This window comes from Lepus europaeus, chromosome 18 (genome assembly GCF_033115175.1).
Source record: "Lepus europaeus isolate LE1 chromosome 18, mLepTim1.pri, whole genome shotgun sequence".
In the NCBI taxonomy this organism is placed as follows: Eukaryota; Metazoa; Chordata; class Mammalia; order Lagomorpha; family Leporidae; genus Lepus; species Lepus europaeus.
This window is the reverse complement of record NC_084844.1, coordinates 51385631-51404084: the sequence shown is the minus strand read 5'-3', so window position 1 is coordinate 51404084 and position 18454 is coordinate 51385631. Positions and strand designations below refer to the sequence as shown.

General features: G+C 55.1%; 2 protein-coding genes across 3 annotated transcripts; one reads left to right on the top strand and one right to left on the bottom strand.

Moving 5' to 3' along the window:
• The first annotated feature begins 67 nt into the window (after positions 1–67).
• On the top strand, positions 68–3240 carry GPS2 (G protein pathway suppressor 2). The gene is made up of 11 exons (XM_062216081.1): positions 68–131; positions 347–510; positions 818–927; positions 1009–1121; positions 1246–1325; positions 1404–1486; positions 1654–1807; positions 1895–1984; positions 2070–2149; positions 2268–2363; positions 2513–3240. Exons 2-11 carry the CDS (start codon positions 417–419, stop codon positions 2594–2596), a joined length of 984 nt encoding a protein of 327 aa, XP_062072065.1. The 5' UTR covers positions 68–131; positions 347–416; the 3' UTR covers positions 2597–3240.
• Positions 2893–7457, bottom strand: EIF5A (eukaryotic translation initiation factor 5A). 2 transcript variants are annotated; one of them, XM_062216082.1, is made up of 6 exons: positions 7284–7457; positions 5266–5451; positions 4090–4194; positions 3767–3898; positions 3603–3676; positions 2893–3515 (listed from the first exon to the last, which is right to left on the bottom strand). In XM_062216082.1, the coding sequence occupies exons 2-5, from the start codon at positions 5428–5430 to the stop codon at positions 3614–3616; spliced, it is 465 nt and encodes a 154-aa protein (XP_062072066.1). In that variant the 5' UTR covers positions 5431–5451; positions 7284–7457; the 3' UTR covers positions 2893–3515; positions 3603–3613. The 2 variants fall into 2 exon arrangements, with proteins under 2 accessions (XP_062072066.1, XP_062072067.1); XM_062216083.1 differs by lacking the exon at positions 7284–7457 and adding an exon at positions 6925–6949.
• Between the last annotated feature and the right edge of the window lie 10997 nt (positions 7458–18454).

The window sequence follows — 18454 nt, the reverse complement described above, 5'->3', positions numbered from 1 at the left end:
CCGCCTCTCCCTCGCCCAACCCGCGAGGCCGGCCGCCGCCGTGACTCCGGAAGCACTCGGCCCGGCCGCCGGATGTGACGTAGCGGGGGCCAAGGTGCGCCGGGGCCGCGGAGAGAGCGCCGAGGCGGCGGGTAGGGAGGGGCAGGCGGCCCGGGCCGCGGAGGAAGGGGGCGGGAGCGTCCAGCCCCCGGGCCGTGGTGCCGCCGGGGCGCGCCGCGGAGCGGGGTCTGTGGCCAGACCGAGCGAGGGGCTCCCGCCGCACGTGACCCGGACGGCGAACGGGCCGGGCGGACGGGCTTCCGCCGCGGCTGGCCGCGGCCCCCACTGAGCTCCCGCCTCCCCGCAGGCCTCATCCCGAAATCTGGCAGTCACTGACATAGCCGGGCGCCCGCGGCCCGAGCGTCCCCACCGGCACCATGCCCGCGCTCCTGGAGCGCCCCAAGCTTTCCAACGCCATGGCCAGGGCGCTCCACCGGCACATCATGATGGAGCGGGAGCGCAAGCGCCAGGGTGAGCCGGGCCGCAGTGGGAGGACGCACGCCCGGGTGTCTCCGCTGGCCCAGGGTCGGCCCCCGCCCACGGGCCGACCCCTGCGCGCGAGGCCGAGTTAGCGGAGGGAAGGAACACCCCCACGTCGTGCGGGGAGTTAGAGACCTGCTCTAAGCTCCAGGGAAGGACCTTGGAGAGCACCTTATCAAGCCGCCCTCTGGCTGTCCGGTGGCGGCGGAGGGAGCGTGCAGGAGCCTCGGGGTAACGCGTTGGCTAGCCTTCGATCGCTAACGTTTGGATTGTCCCCACCGCCCTGCCCCTTCTCCAGAGGAAGAGGAGGTGGACAAGATGATGGAACAGAAGCTGAAGGAGGAGCAGGAGAGGAGGAAGAAGAAGGAAATGGAAGAGAGGATGTCCCTGGAGGAGACCAAGGAGCAAGTACGCACCGCCACCTCCCTGCCCTGCGCCTCCCGTGGCAGCCCGCGCCTTCATCCTCTCCTCCCCCCCCGCCCCCCCCAGATCCTGAAGCTGCAGGAGAAGCTTCTGGCCTTGCAGGAGGAGAAGCACCAGCTCTTCCTGCAGCTCAAGAAGGTTTTGCACGAGGAAGAAAAACGGAGGCGAAAGGAGCAGAGGTGGGATCGGGGAGCCGAGAGTAGAAACAGGGCCAGCTGCACCCGGGACGGGGACATGGGCACTGGTGCTCGATGGCGAGGGGGCACCTGTGCTTCACTCTGACCTGCTTTCCTTTCCCTCCAGCGACCTGACCACGCTGACCTCGGCTGCCTACCAGCAGAGCCTGACGGTTCACACGGGAACTCACCTGCTCAGCATGCAGGGTGAGGGCTGAGGGGCCCACCTGCCAGACGGGGGGCAGCCCCCCACTCCAGCGTCACAAAGCTGCTCTTCCTTCCTAGGGAGCCCCGGAGGACACAGCCGCCCAGGCACCCTCATGGCAGCTGACAGAGCCAAACAGATGTTTGGACCCCAAGTGCTTACGGTGAGAAAAGCAGGATTGGCTGAGTGGGCCCCGGCCCGTTTCCCCGCTACGTCCACCCTGGCCTACTTGATGTGAGAAACATCACAAGCACACCTCGGGTCTGCAGAGCTCGCGAGTCACTGAGTTTGTGTTCCAGTTTCCATGGAGCTCTCATTCTCCCTCCCTAGACCCGGCACTATGTGGGCTCAGCAGCAGCTTTCGCAGGGACCCCAGAGCACGGGCAATTCCAAGGCAGTCCTGGCGGTGCCTATGGGACTGCTCAGCCCCCGCCTCACTACGGGCCCACCCAGCCAGCCTATAGTCCCAGTCAGCAGCTCAGAGGTGAGTGATGGGGGCCTCTCCTGGGAGCCTGGAAGCCTGGAAGGAACACTGCGGAGTTCTGATGCCTGTGCCTCTTGCCTTTCCCAGCACCATCAGCGTTTCCTGCAGTGCAGTACCTCTCTCAGCCTCAGCCACAGCCCTATGCAGTGCATGGCCACTTCCAGCCCACCCAGTCAGGTGACCAGGACACCCATCAGGAGCCCTAGCTCCAGCCCCTCCCATGCTCACTCGGCTCATTTCACACGCCCTGTCCCCCACTTAGGGTTTCTACAGCCCGCTGGTGCCCTGTCCTTGCAAAAGCAGATGGAGCATGCTAACCAGCAGACCGGCTTCTCAGACTCCGTGAGTAGGGGGCCCTGGGGGGTGGGTCAGGACTGAGGAGCCCTTGGGGCAGGGGGTGTGGTGCTAGGACTGCAAGGTTAGCCCTGCGCACCTCAGGTCCTGCCTCTGTTCTCTGCAGTCTTCCCTGCGCCCCATGCACCCCCAGGCTCTGCATCCAGCTCCTGGACTCCTTGCCTCCCCCCAGCTCCCAGTCCAGATGCAGCCAGCAGGAAAGGTAAGGATGGTGGTCAGCCCCTCCACCAGCAGGGAAAGGTCAGGACAAGTGGCCACGACCCCCGCCCCGCCTCCACCCCGGGATGCTTGTCAGGGTCTGAGTGGAAGGCAGAAGGTGCCACTGACAGACCCCTCCTATCACTCCACCAGTCAGGCTTTACAGCTACCAGCCAGCCCGGCCCTCGGCTCCCCTTCATCCAACACAGCCAGAACCCACGCTTCTACCACAAGTGACCACCAGAGAGTCTCTTCAACCCCACCACGGGTGAGGGTCCCCCTTGTGTGTCCCAGGCCAATAAACTCTACCTGCCATGGCCCGGCTGCTGCTGTTTGTGTTGCCCCCACCCAGCTGTGGAGCACTCCGAGGCTGCCTGGGGGGAGGGGGAGGCCAGCAGGTCCACAGCAAGTCCAAGTGATGACAGTCGGTGACAATGAACCCAGAAGCAGAGTTCAGTTTATTTCTGGCTTCCAGATACACTTTCCAGTCAGCAAGTAGCCATTCAATTCAAGTAAGCAGCTGAGTTGGGTGCTTCATATTAAACTTGTAGTTTTATTCAGGTTTGATTTTTAACAAATGTGTCGGGGAAGAGAGCCCGCAGGAAAAGGGTGAAGCCCACGGGGGCAGGGCCTCCCAGATGCCTGAAGAGGGGGGCAGGTCCCCTCCCCTCCCCTTCCCTCCCCATCTGAAGGGGTTTGAAGAGAGACCCAGGCGGGGGAGGGGCTGGTCCCCAGTCTGTGGGGAAGGTGCTTAGGGTGAAGGCTATGAGGAACAGGAGACCAGACCAGGGATGAGGAGGGGACGGGCACAAGGACCATTTGCCAGAATCCACAGCTTTCTGATTCCAGATTGAATTAAAAAAAAAAAAAAAAAAACTAAACCACAAGCAGCACCCACCCCCTCTCCCCCACCAGGGCTGTAGTGCGAGGGGAAAAGAGGAGGGCAGCTTCACCAAGGCCACTGCTCACTAGCTCTTGGCCAAGGGAGCTGGGGGAAGGGCAGGGGCTCCCCGACAGATTGAAGGGGTGGAGGAAAACCAAAATAAAACGTCAAATAAATTGTGTAGGAGTCCAGCCGAGGGCCAGGCCAGAGTTGGGCCAGGCTGGGGGAGGGGCCTCTGCAGGCTCGAGGATCGCTGCTGCCACCACCGCCACCCTGCGTGGGAGACAGGAGAGAAGCCACATAAGACAGAACGGCGTCTTCACAGGAGAAGGGCTGGGGCAGGGCTGGTCCATCACTCACCTGGGAGCCAGTTATTTTGCCATGGCCTTGATTGCAACAGCTGCCTCCTCTGTCATGGCAGACAGCACCGTGATCTGGAGGAGCAAGGGGGTCGGTCAGGTGTCTGTGCTCAGAGAAAGCAGCGCTGAGAGCGAGCTGAGCACAAGGGGCGGGGGTGCCCATACCAGGATCTCTTCTCCACAGTCGTACTTCTGCTCAATCTCCTTGCCGAGGTCTCCCTCAGGCAGGCGGAGGTCCTCTCGCACCTCCCCACTGTCCTGGAGCAGGGATAGGTACCCATCCTGGATGCCAATCAGCTGGGGGCAGATAGGAAAGGAAGCTGAGGTAGGCCCAGGTAGGTTGAAATCAAGGGACCTGGGACAAGCCGGGATGACAACACCCTCCTGTTCTTCCTTCCTCCCCTGGCACAAGCTCCTCTGGTCAATCGCACCCCCACCCCCACCCCCCACTAACCTATGACCTATACTCCCCTTGACCATCCACATACCTGGAAGTCATTCCTTTTAATGTTGGGGACATCCATATTATGAGTTGACGGGCAGATATCTTCATATTTCTTCCCAGTAAAGATGTCAATACCAACCAGGTGGACCTGTGTATGCATCACAAAGAGAAACCCAACCAAACTCTACATGGAGGAGATACAAGCTCAAGCTGTCCCTGGCTCCTGAGACTTCGTTGTCAGGGCAAAGTTAAGGGGAGTTGGGATTGAACCAGTCCACCCAGGAAAGAAACACCAAAGCCTCTAAAAAGAATCCCGAGGCTAAAGACCACCCTACCCCTGAGGTTGGGGTAGACAGCCCGAGGGCAGACAGGAGTTATCAAAAAGCACTGACAAAACAGGATGCTCAGTCTAGGGAAATGGAAGTGATCCAGTGAAAAGTTTAAGAGTTTTCCAGAACCCCAAATGAGGAGCTGAGAATTTGCAAAAAGGTAAAAAGAAAAAAGCTGAGAAAACAGAAGAGAATATGAAAAGAAAAAAAGGACTTGGGGAACAACAAAAAGAACTGAGTTAGGACATAAGGAAATCAAGAGCACAGAGAAGCATCCAGACGTTAGGGGATAACCAGGATCAACACAGAGTCAAAGATGCAAAAACCAGCTAGTGAAGAAATTCAGCAAGGATAGACCAGGTTGAATTTATGAGGAAAAAGAGGGCAAGTCTGAGGTAAGGCGTTAAGCAAGAACGTTGAGACCGAAGAAAGCAACCAGGCCGAAGGAACTGAGTGGGCACGGCAAGTAGAGGGAGTTCAGTTCTGCAGAGTTCCAAAGGGAACGGCAGGACCAAGGCACCGCGCAGCAAGGCGATTTCAAGGCTCCGAAGTACACAGGGAAACCATGAGCACCTACGGGCGCCCAGAGAAATGCAGGAAGGAAGGAAGGAGGGGCTGAACAGCCAGAGCATAAAGAACAGTAAGATAAGAGACTGGCCCAAAAATGAAGAGAGAGGAACTGTGACGGGGTATAGGAGGGTACCCACGAAGAGGCTGCAGACGGAGAAGCAGGTGTATTGGCGTAGGGGCTGAGTACTACACGAAAGCAATGAAACAGTAAGAACTCAAAGTAGAGGGCGAGGAGAAATGGCAGCTTGCTGCCAGGAGCCCCATGGAACCAGGGAGGTGGTGTGTGGGGAAGGCAAGATGGGCAGAGGTGAAATTCTAACCTTGGCATGGCCATGCTTGCCAGTCTTCGAAGTAGACATCTCGACGATCTTACATGGCCGGCCTTTGAGCACCACAAAGCCATTCTTACGTAATGCTGAGCACTGCATTGGGAAGGTGGCTGAGGCCCCTGCATCTCCTGTCTCGAAGTCCAAATCATCTGCCATTTTAAGAAGCTTCGATTCCAACTAGAGCCAAGAAGAGAACTGGGGTCAGTAAGGATGGCGATTAACAGGACCTCCAAGCTAGCCCATCAGCCTGGAAACATTGCTTCATTTCCCCCAACCCTTTATTCCATAACCCACCTAAAATAAAGTCACAGTTCCTGCATTAAATCCCAACTGGGACCAAATATACTTCAGAACTGCTGTGCCGACAGGAGGGAATAGCTGAACCCTCCCCACAAATGAAAGCTAAAGTGGAGGCTTGAGCAAGGAAGGCTCTAGGGAACTGGGATACCCCATCTCAGAGGAGGAAAGGCCTACTTCCTGGGACCCAGAGGACTCAGGTGTTACTTGCCACTGAAACCAGCCACCCCTCTTCCCCTCACAGGCAGCCAGGGCTATAATTAGGTGAGCAGCCATGAGCCAGCTAAGGGCGGGGCTAATGGGGGGGTGGAGATGGGAGGACAAGGCCCCACCCGTCTCTGTTACACCCCCCACCCCTATCCACACACAAGCCAGTCACTGGTACAGGAAACCACAAGGCCTCTTTGGGGGATTCCCACCTCTCCAACATGCACTTGCAGATGCAGTCAAGGGAGAGAAAGTAAAGTTGTCTCCTAACCGATCCCCTGCCAAACACTTCGATCTCGGTTCGCAAAGGGAACCCAGGAACCAGCCTCGCCTCGAGGGCCCTCCCACTTTTCCCAGGATGCCTCGGTCCTGTCGGCTTTTCAGGCCAGGCCTGTACAGTCAGTAGAAAGTAGGAGAGTGGGGGGTGGTGAATGACAATAAAAAGAAAAGCAAAAGGCTGGTAGTAGTGAGTAGTAATTACACTAGACTGGTAGAGTTAAGGACGCTAAAACGGAGGGGCTCCCAAACCAGACACAGCGGGGAAGACAGCGACAAGGTGAAGAGCACGTATCACGCCGGGGAGCTCCTCTGCCGGGACTTCAAGGCACCGTCGGCGCGGGCCGACAAGAGTTGGGCTCCTGGCCAATCGCCCTCGCTCTCCCCGTTCCTCCGGCCTCTTACACCTGGCCGGCCGCCTCACTGCCAGGAGGACTGGGGCAAAGGCTCCAAGGAGGGGCTCCTGAGGCCGGGGAGCGCTAACATATGTCCGCAGCGGGCCGCAGCGGTGATGAGGCCCCGGGCCTCGCGCTCCTCCGGCTCCTCCGAACTCCAGGCTGGCTCGGACGCCCGCGCGGACCGAGGGCCCCGCGCTGGGGGTTGCCGACTCCCTCCCACCATGTGGCCGCCCGGGGCTTCCGGTGGCCGGGACCTGGGGGGAGGGGTCCCCGCGCTGCCATGCGGCCCCGGTCCACGTTCGGCCATGCGGCCTCCGACCCCGAGGGCAGCCTACTGTGGGGGGCACTTCCGGTGCCGCGGCCCCCCCCCCCCGCCCCAAAGGCTGCGCCCGGCCGGAGCCACGCCGCCTCCCCTCCCCCCGCCGGCCGCCGGCCCCTCCACATGCCCTCACCGGATAGCCCCCTCCCCCACCTCACGTGGCCGCGCGGCGTCCGGTCCTCAACCGCCCAGGTACGCCCGTCCCGGCGGCCCGATCCGGCCCCGGGCCCTCGCCCCGGCGTGGCCGCCTGGCGGCCTCTCCCGCGTGGCGGCCTCGCGGCTCGCCGTCCCCCGCCCTGCGTCGCTCCAACGTCACCGGGCTGGCCCCAACCGTCACCCTGCGCGCCAGCCGGGGCGCGCGCCCGCGCCCCTCCGCACCTCGCGCCGCTCTCCGCCGGAACCCGTGCGGCGGAGCGCCGCTCCCCTCTGCCCCCTCCCAGACCCCCGCGCAGTTCCATCTCCTCCCAGGCCCAAGCCAAGGTTCCGCGCAGGCGCGCCCTGCCCGCTCTCACCTCGCGCGAACGCACTGACTCGACCCGGTCCGCTCGCCGCGAGCCCAACCGCTGCCTCCGAGCCCGCTGCCGCCGCCGCCGCCGCCTCTACCGCCGCCGCCGCTGCAGCACACGGGTCTTAGTACGCAGGCGCCGACTCCCCACTGACCAACCAAGCAGCCCTGTGACAGCCGCGCAAGCGTGCTATCTATCTCCTCCGCCCTCCACCCCCGCACTGCGCAAGCGCATAGGCCCTCCCCGATCTCCACCCTCTCTCCCACCTACCCATCCCATGACGCGCGTACGTGACCCCGCCCCTCGCAAACCCTGGGCTCTTCCAACCCTTCCGCAACGCGCAGGCGCACCCGGTTTTTTAATCCCTTCAACCCCCTCTTCCCTCCCCTGAACAGACCACTCGCCCTACCGGACAGCCCCTGCGCCTGCGCAGAAAGGAGCTCTGCACTCCACACCCTCTGAAGGAAACGCCTCGGTCTTAGGACGCATGCGTGTTGTGAACCCTAAACGCCCCTTCCACCTCAGACGTCGTCCGTACGCCGGGCGTTGAGAAGACCACGCCGCCACAGTATCGCTGGTCTTGCCTAGGACGCATGCGTCTGGGGAAACGCCCCACCTCGCTTTAACTGGACCTGGGCGGCTCACACGTTTCTGAAAACTCGCACCGTGGGGTGGGCCCCTTGTCTGGAGATGCTTCCCTGCAGTTCCACACATGCGCGAGCGCTCCCTTTCCGCTTCGCTCCTCCCGGCGCACTAGCGTGGCCGGGTGTCCGCCCGCCTCGGCGTCGCCGCTCCCCACTCCACGGCGCTGCCCCGCCATAGAGTCCCGCCCGGGCAGCTAGAGCGGCCCCGTGCGGCCACCATCTTGTTCAGGGTCGGCCCGCAGTGGTCCTGTGGCTTCCCTAGGGGCCCTTCTACGCTTGAATCCTGACTGGAAAGATGTATATTTTTGTGTTTTCCCCAGCTAATAATTGTGTGCAAGCTCCTTAGGAGGCAATTCTGTATAAAGAGTGGTTTGTTAAATTACCCCGACATTCCCCAAGCCGTGGGTGACCATGGAGCCACAAACACGCTGAAGCCCCCGCTGCTCCCGAGACTTCGTCGTCCTCTCCCTGCAGGTCCTAAGTCTCCAGCAGCTCCTTCGTGACCACCTCTGAGGAAGCGAGGTGGGTGGACGGCGGTGGGGCTCGGAACCCAGAACCGTGGGCCTGGTTCCTGTGTGTCTGCGTCGTCAGTAGTCATCGCTTTGCCTTAACTTCATTCCCATAATTGTGCTTCCCAACTCTCCAGGACCAAGAAAGAACCCTATGACATAGGTCCACTGCCGAACAGAGCCCGAGTCAGCAGTTTGTGCAGATCCTGCGCCTTCCCGTCCTTTCCTGAGTGTCTCGCCCTTTCCTTTGTCAACAACAGCACAGCTTTCACCAAAAAAAAATTAATAAACCCCACAACTTCTTGGCATTGTCCAGTTCCTGTTCTCAAAGATGCTCCCATGACCCAGGAATTCTACCCCATGGGTATTCATAGATACCAATAAAAACAGGTACCCAAACAGAGCCCTGCGTGTGTTTGCGTTATTCCCAGTAGCCCAAGGTGTAAACAACCCAAATGTCCTTCAACAGATGAGTCAATGAACAAAATGTGGCATAGACATAACAATGAAATATTATTCAGCCCAAAAAGGAGTGAACCATGAGTGCACACTACAGCTGTATGAGCCTCAAAACCGTGGAAGAAGCCAGACCCAAAGGATCACATATTCTGATTCCACTGACTTACAAAAATGCCCAGAACACGTAAATCCATAGAAACAAAGCCAACAAACCAGTGGGTGACTACCAGGTTCTGAGGAAGAAGGAAGACACGGTAGGGAGTAACTTCTGGATGGATAGGAGGGGGACTTTTTTTGTTGCTGTTGTTGTCCTAAGCATTTATTTATTTGAAGGAGTTACACAGAAAGGGAGAGACAGAGAGCAAGTCTTTCGTCTGCTGGCTCACTCCCCAAATGGCCACAACAGCCAGGCTGGGCCAGACTGAAGCCAGGAAGCGGGAGCTTCATCTCTGTCTCTCATGAGGGCACCGGGGTCTAAACACTTGGGCCATCCTCCATTGCTTTCCCAAGCACATTAGCAGAAAGCTAGATTGGAAGTGGAGCAGCTGGGATTTGAACCTGCTCCCACATGGGATGCCAGCACTGCAAGCAGAGACTTAACCCACTGCACCACAGTGCCAGCCTGGGTATGAGGTTTTATATTAGACTCAAGTCAAAACGTTTTGGAACTAGATGGAGGTTGTGAATGCACTGAATGCCACTGAATCGCCTGCTTTATTTATTTTTTTAAATTTTTATTTGAGAGGTAGAGTTACAGACAGTGAAGGGGGAGATAGAAAGGTCTTCTTTCCGCTGGTTCACTACCCAAATGACAGCTGCAGCCGGCGCTGCGCCAATCTGAAGTCAGGAGCTCCTTCCGGGTCTCCCAGGCGGGTGCAGGGGCCCAAGGACTTGGGCCATCTTCTACTGTTATCCCTGGCCATAGCAGAGAGCTGGATCAGAAATGGATTAACCTACTGCGCCACAGCGCCAGCCCTGAATCGCCCACTTTAAAATGGTTACTTTTGTGTTATGTGGAAAAAAAAACCTTGGTTACAGATGTTCAAATCAGAATTATTTATAATAGTCAGAAGTTGAAAACAACCCAAATGTCCATCAACTGCTGAAGGGATAAATAAGATGTAGTGTGTATCCATACAATAAAGTATGTATGCAATAGGCAACACAAAGAATGATTCATTGGGTGCATGCTACAACGTATATAAACCTTGAGAACATTATGCTAGGTGGAAGTCAGTCACAAAAGACCACACAGGGTATGAGTCCAGACATATGAAATGACCAGAATAGACAAATTCATGGAGACAAAAAGTGTATTAGGGGTTGCCTAATGCTGAGGAATTTGGGGAGAAGGGGAGTGACTGGTAATGGGTATGGGATCTTTAAATTGTTTTCAAACTGAAGTGAGGGTTGCCCAACTCTTCAGATATTAAGAACTGTTGAATTGTATGCTTTAGGTGAATTATACAGCATGTGCATTATGTCTTGATCAAGCTGTTACTTCATGTTTTTTTTTTTTTTGTCATCTTTGTTTGATAGTATATACCACGCATAATATGAGAGGCTTAAGAGGTACTGGCAAAGTGTCTTGACTGAGCCAAGCCGAAGGCACAAGTTCTGTGATCTCATAATGAGGTTGAGCGACCACAGCATCCAAGAGCTTCCATTCAACCTAGAAGAGATACAGATAATTCCGACAGAAGACTAAGCGGGTGCTGTCAGGGAACGGCAAAGGCAAAACATCACCTGGCCCTGCAGAGTGCTGAGACGGTCAGTGCCCAGGAAGTGTCTCGATGGCGCTGCACGTACCAGGCGGCCACAGTCTGGAGAGAGCCTTAGCTTGGAAGCCCAGCATTGCATTTTGCCAGCTCAACTCAGTTCTTCAGGGCAGCTTTACCTTTTTTCCCTCATTTATTTCATTCTATTTGAAAGGCAGAGAGGGAGAGAGAGAAATCGATCTTCAATCTGCTGGTTCATTTTCCAAATGCCAGCAACAGCCAGGGCTGGGCCAAGCTGAAGCCAACAGCCTGGAACATAATTTGGGTTTCCCGTGTGGGTGGTTTGGACCCACATTCTTGGAGCTGTCACTATGCCTGGCAGGGTGCACGGTAGCAGGAAGCTAGAACTGAAAGCCGAGCTGGGACATGAACTCCAGTACGGGGTGTGGGCGCCAACAAGCAGTGTCTCAACAGTTGAGCCAGATGCCCCTCCCAGGGGAGCCTCTCCTGACCTGGCAGATTAAGTCAGTTTCTCGGGTTATTTGCTCACATAGCAAACACTGTAGCATTTACCACAGCTTGTTGATATTTGTTTATTTGAGTAATTGTTTTATTAATGTCTGTTCTTCCCCATTCGAATGAATCTACCTGTTTTGTTCATCACTTTGTCCCCAGCTCCTAGAACTGTGACTAGCAAATGCTTGGTATGCCATGAGTATCAACTTAATGTTTTTTATAATGTTTATTTATTTATTTTAAAGGCAGAATTACAGAGAGGCTGAAGCAGAGAGAGAGAGAGAGAGAGAGAGAGAGAGAGAGAGAATCTTTCATCCGCTGGTTCACTCCCCAGATGGTTGCAATGGCTGGAATTGCGCCAATCCAAATCAGGAGCCAGGAGCTTCTTCCGGGTCTTCCACGCGGGTGCAGGGGCCCATGGACTTGAATCATCTTCTACTGCTTTCCCAGGCTATAGGAAAGAGCTGGATGGGAAATGGAGCAGCTGGGACCAGTGCCCGTATAGGATGCCTGCACTGCAGGCAGCGGCTTTACCTGCTATGCCACACACAGCGCTGGCCCCAGGTTTAATATTGAAAAAATGTATGCCTGCTTTTAAATAATCAGACTCACAATAGACATAGGAATGACAAACACATGGTAATGTCAACTCATTTATAAGTGAATTGGAATGACCAAGGGCAGTTGTTGGCTAAATGGAAAGACAAACCCAGTCTCTAGGAGTCTGGAGTAAGGCATGGGAATTAGCTGCACCATCTTCATGACTAGCTCCATAGAGGCCGGTGCTGTGGTGTAGTGCTGTCATCGATATGGGCGCCAGTTTGTGTCCCAGCTGCTCCACTTCCGATCCAGCACTCTGCTGTAGCCTGGGAAAGCAGTGGAAGATGGCCCAAGTCCTAGGGCCCCTGCACCCGCCTGGGAGACCAGAAAGAGGCTCCCGGCTCCTGGCTTCAGATAGGCGCAGCTCCAGCTATTTGCAGCCGATTTGGAATGAACCAGTGGATGGAAGACCTCTCTCTCTGCCTTTCCTTCTCTTCCCTGTGTAACTCTGACTTTCAAATAAACAAATAAAGCTTTAACAACAAAAAAGAGCATGATACAGTTGTATTCAGTGGGAAAACAGCCTGTCTTCCCTTCAAGAAAAATTCAAAGATATTAATAAATCAGGATCCTGAATTAATAATCCTAGAATATTAGTTCTGGATCAAGACAAACCTAAAAAGCTACTGAGACCCATTCTTTGGCCTTCTTTTCTTTTCTTTTTTTTAAGGAATATATCCTTCCTTTTTCATATTTAGGATGTCTTTTTTTTTTTTTTTTTTTTTTAGATTTGTTTGAAAGAGTTAGACAGAGAAGGAGAGGCAGAGAAAGAGGTCTTCCATCTCTGGTTCACTCCCCAGTTGGCTGCAAACGGCTGGAGCTGTGCTAATCCAAAGCCAGAAACTTCTATCTGGTCTCCTATGCACCATCTTCTGCTTTCCCAGGTTGTAGCAGAGAGCTAGATCTTTCTTGAAAAAAATGTCAGCTGCCCTTCAGTAGCTTCTCAATGGCTTTCGATGATGCATTTGTACTGGCAGGTTTAATTCATTTCATTCGTGACTTCCTCATTTCTTCTGACAGGGTAACATTCACCGGACATCCATATTCACATGAGAAAGAGGTTTGACAGTTGAGTCTAGTTTTGTTTTGGTAGATTTTAAGAAACATTTTATTTTGAAATCATTTTAGATTTATGGAAGAAATGCAATAATAGTACAAACAGTTCTTTGGGAGGTACCAGTGAAAAGTTGTGAATGGAAAGCAGTGATGTGGAAGGGACTGACAAGCTCTAACAAGAATCAGTTAAGATGCCCTTGGGACACCTATAGCCCATAGATAAGTAACTAGTGGTAGCTTTGGGATCTGCACGGAAGGAAGGCCTATACTTCCGGGAATGGAAAGTTCCTACCTGTACTTCTTGGGAAGAGTCCTTGTCAAGGTCCCTGCGGGTGCCTAAAGGTCAACCAATGAGGATCAGACCCGCCTCAACCTTTAACCCCCCTGCCCTGAATCTATAAAAGGAGCCCTCCCAATCTCTGATGCGCGACTTCCCCAGCCCCCACTCTGTTGGGACCGGGGAACCTCGCCCGGGAGTGGAACCCCAATAAAAGCCTGTGAATTAATTGATTGATTCGTCTGCCTGGGAAGATGTGTTATGCGCCGGACACCTTGCAACTAGTTTGAGTCCTGGCTCCATTTCTTACCCGGCTTCCTGCTAATGTGTGCCACGGGAGGCAGTAGGTGATGGCTCAAGTTCTTGGCTCCCTGCCACCAATGTGGGAGACACAGATTGAGTTCCTGGCTCCTGGTGCAGCCCAGCCCAACCCTGGATGTTGTGGACACTGAGGCATGAAACAGTCAAGGGAGATCTATCTCTGTCTCTCTGCCTTTTAAAGAAATAAATATTTTGCCGGCGCCGTGGCTTAACAGGCTAATCCTCCACCTTGCGGCGCCGGCACACCGGATTCTAGTCCCGGTCGGGGCACCAATCCTGTCCCGGTTGCCCCTCTTCCAGGCCAGCTCTCTGCTGTGGCCAGGGAGTGCAGTGGAGGATGGCCCAAGTCCTTGGGCCCTGCACCCCATGGGAGACCAGGAGAAGCACCTGGCTCCTGCCATCGGAACAGCGCGGTGCGCCGGCCGCAGTGCACCTACCGCGGCGGCCATTGGAGGGTGAACCAATGGCAAAAAGGAAGACCTTTCTCTCTGTCTCCCTCTACTGTCCACTCTGCCTGTCAAAAATTTAAAAAAAAAAAAAAGAAAGAAAGAAATATTTGCGGGGCCGACCCCATGGTGCAGCAGGTTAAATCCCTGGCCTGAAGTGCCTGACATCCCATATGGGCGCTGGTTCTAGTCTTGGCTGCTCCTCTTCCGATCCAGCTCTCTGCTATGACCTGGGAATGCAGTGGAAGATGGCCCAAGTCCTTAGGTCCCTGTACCCACGTGGGAGACCTGGAAGAAGCCCCTGGCTCCTGGCTTTCAATTGGCACAGCTCCGGCCATTGTGGCCATCTGGGGAGTGAACCATCGGATGGAAGACCTCTCTGTCTGTCTCTACCTATTTCTGTAACTCTGTATTTCAAATAAATAAAATAAATATTTAAAAAAGATAAAAATATAAATATTTGCAGAAAATGGAATTAATAAATTTACTTTAAAAATCAGTTGTATGTATGTCTTTTTTAAAAGATTTATTTAATAATAAATATTATTAAACCTCTGTCTGTACCTATTTCTGTAACTCTGTATTTCAAATAAATAAAATAAATCTTTAAAAAAAAAATAGAATCCAAAGGGTCAGCGCTGTGGCACAGGAGGTTAAGCCACTGCATCTGATGCTGACGGCTGGCATCCCATACAGGAGCACCGGTTCAGGTCTCAGCTGCTCCATTTGATCCAGCTTCCCGCTAGTGCACTTGAGAACACACTGAAGATAGCCCAAGTCCCTGGGCCTTTGCTGTCCACTTGGGAGACCCGGATGGAGTTCTGGGCTCTTGGCTTCAGCCTGGCCTAGCCCTGACTGTGGTGGCCATTTGGGAGTGAAGCAGCAGATGGAAGAACTTTTTCTCTCTCTGCTTTGTCTTTCAAATAAATAATACAAATCCAAAAAAAAAAAAAAAAAAAGAACCAGACTGGAAGCAGAAGAGCAGCAAAGACTCTGGTGGCAGCCACTGTGAGCCAGAGTGAAGGCCTGGATCAGAGCAGTGGTGGGGGAGGCGGGGAGGGGGAGGGGGCAGATCTGCTTCATGGAACTCAGTGGTTAACAGAGGAGGAAGATGCAAAGGGCAGGTCCAAGGTGCCTTCAGTCAGTCAGTGTGGCTGGAACACACAGCGGCCTCATCCCGCCACCCCTGCAGACACATGCAGTCATGCGGGAATGGGGAAATTCTCCTAAGGTTCTGGGATTCCTGGATCCTCGGGACGCCTGCTCAGAACTGGTGGGCACGTACCTTTAGTCCCACAGCAGAGCTGGGCTTGGGAAGGAAGGGGCAGGCCTGGGGGAGCAGCTGGGACTTCTTCTCTCACCTGGAAGGGAAGGACTCCAGTTTTTAAAAACAGGAGCATTGGGACTAGAACTGTGGTGCAGCAGGTTAAAGCCCTGGCCTGAAGCACTGGCATCCCATATGGGTGCCGGTTCTAGTCCCGGCTGCTCCACTTCCAATCCAGCTCTCTGCTGTGGCCTGGGAAAGCAGTAGAAGATGGCCCAAGTCCTTAGGCCCCCATGCCCACGTGGGAGACCCGAAAGAAGCTCCTGGCTTCAGATCAGCCCAGCTCTGGCCGTTGCGCCCATTTGGGGAGTGAATTAGCAGACGGAGGATCAATCTCTCTCTGTCTCTGCCTCCCTGTAACTCCGCCATTCAAATAAGGAAATTTTTAAAAATTAAAAAACAAACTTATTCTCATTAGGGAGACTGCTCCTTCCACCTGCAAGGGCTTTCATAAACATGAAACACAGCAAATGAACTTGAGGAAAGGCAGACAGGCGGCTCCTGGGCCTCGTCTCATGGCTCGGATGATGGCAGACATCTTGAATGCATTCATTCACTGATTCATTCATTCATTGTGTGAGGCGTTCAGCAAGGCTGGGGGTGTGGAGAGGCAAACAAATGTAGAATTTTGGTGCTATGCTGCTATCAGGGGTCTACCCTTAGTGAGTGATAGTGATAAGCTTATGTGTGGTGGCTGGTATCAGAGGAGGAGGCACGCCCAGATGCCTGAGAGATCTTTTGTGATTTTGACCTCCCTTCCAGGAAAGGAAGGGAAAGAGGGTGGAGGTGGGGAAACATGAGATCAGCAGAGAAAGCTTCCAGAAAGTTCTTCCTTCACTCCCAGAGGCCTTGCTGGACCTAGGAACTCAGAAGGTTCCTTAGAAACTAGACCAAGTTGGTAGGGCACAGGCCTGGGAACAGATGGGGGCCCCAGGTCACAGAGGAAAGCAGCTCAATGAGGCAATGGACAAAGGGCCGTGCTGGGCCCCTGCTCCTTTGCTCACTCATTCGCTCCTCACTGGTGACTGGGGTTTGCACCCGGCCAAGCCCTGCAGCCCCGCAGGGGAGATTAAGAGGCAGCCAGGCAACCGCAGAGGAGTGGCTGTTAGCACCAGCAGACCACACCCAGGCCTGAAGGCTGGCAGCTCTCCAGCGGGAGAGGACCGAGACCGCAGGGTCTGGGACTGACGCAGGGTTCCTGAAGCACTAGCTGCATCTCGACCCTGTGGGCATCCATGGAAAGGCAGATGAGGCTCACATTCAGAGAGGAAAGAGCCAAAGGGCACGGCAGGCTTTGGACGAATGAGCCAGAGTCAGGATCTGACCGCTCTCATCTCCAGCTCCAGGAGAGCCAGAGGATCCACGCACTGGGTATTGCATCCTGAGCCCCAGGCCCTTGCACCTGCCCAAGTCACATGCTTGCTCCTATTGCCATTCTTGCCTACTCCCTCTTCGGCTCACTCTCAGGGGCCTTTAAGAACTAAGGTCTGGTTGCCCGCCGCTGATGCCACCCCTTGTACACCCAGGCTGCCTCACGGCCCCCATGCCCACCCCTCCCAGCCTCTGTCCTCTAGACACACCTGCTGCCTCCCCCACCGGGTCGCAGCCCCTTGATGGCAGCGTTTTGCATCCCCAGCACCTTCCTCCCAGCCTGGCAAGTGTTGGCTCTGTCTATAGAAATGGGAGGCGGGTGCAGAAGCAATCAGAGAGAAGGAACTGCCAGGAGTGAGGAGGGGGGTTGTGAAACAATGAGGTGTGAGTTTGGCATTCCAATGGGCACACTTCTGGTGCCAGCCTGCCCTGACCGGCCAGCCGGAAGGAAGGCCTGCGACCCGCCCCCATGCTTGCCTCCCAGTCTTCCTGGCACTGTCGCCTTAAATGTGGCCTTTAAAGAGAAATGGGGATGGACAGCTCAGCGCCTGCAGGACTCGCTGAATCCTCACTCCCACAGAGAAGACCCCAGCCTCAGAGATGGAACTTGGACTAGATGGAGGATTCCTCCTGCGGGCGGCCCAAGAGCTCCTTAGAGAAGAGGGCGTCTCTCCTCTTGCCAACCCCGAAGGAAGAGGCATTCCTCCAAGTCAGCTGCGCGGGTCCTCTGAGCCGTCCATCCCAGGGCGCCCAGACCGAGCTGTGAAGAACAGAGCTCGATCTGAGAGGCCCGAAGACCTTCCTGTCCATCCTCTCTGCCCGCTGGAGCCTGGGGGGGGGGGGGGAGGCCTAAATCCCCACCAGTGGTTTCAGTACTCTGGGACGATTCAGTTTCACCAAGACACTCCCATGTAGGGGCCACCCAGGGCAGCTTCCACCTGGTTCAAGGCCTGCTAGAGCCTGGCTCCCACCCAGCTCTCCTAGTTGTTCTCCTGTGGGCCACCTGTGCTCCCCAAATACATGTGCTGTCCTGTGCCTCCCGGGCCACTGCTTCCTCCCTGCAGTCACTCAGCCTCTCTGGGACCCAGCTCCTCCTCTCAGCCCCATCCTAGGGCTTCCAAACACCATCTGTGTTCGTGCCTCCTGCCCCAGCTTATCTCCTGAGCTGCAGGCTCACAGCTCCATGTCAGCTGGAGCTCTCTTGGATATTTCAAGCAAGCCCCAAACCACACTCCTGACTGCAATCCTCTTCTGGGGTTTTCTCACTGGAATAAATCACATCATCTCCATCATCCACCAACAGTGCTTCAAACTAAAAACTTAGGTGCCAGCGTGGGCAACTGGCCCAGAGAGTAAGATGCCAGTGTAGGTGCCAGCATCCCACATTGCAGTAGCTGCGTTTGATTTCTGGTTCAGCGCGTTCAGCTTCCCGCTAATGCACACCCTGGGAGACAGCGGGCGATGGCTCAAGTACCTGGGACCCTGACTCTCACACTGAAAACTCAGATGGAGTTTCTGGCTTCTGGCATCAGCCTAGTCCGGCCCTGACTGTTGTGGCCATTTGGGGAGTGAACCAACAGATAAAAGATTCTCTCTCTCTCTCTCTCCCTCTCTCTGTGAATCCCAGCTTGACTTGGTCCCAACTGTGTGACTTGAGGCCTTGTTGGTTTCTTCCATTATACCTCAGTTTCCTTCTCTGTAAAATGGGGATGATTTTTAATAGAATCTACCTCATGGGGTTGTTGTGGGGACGAAAGGGCCTGCCACATCTCGAGGACTTAGCATGGCGTGTGGCACACAGTGAGTGCCCAGCAAATGTTGGTTCTTGCAAAGACTACCGGGGAGAAGGACGAGACGAGAAGGAGGCGGCCAGTGATGACACCAGATACAGCAGAGGGGCCGGGAGGTGGGGTGGAGAAAGGTCAGGGATTTGGCC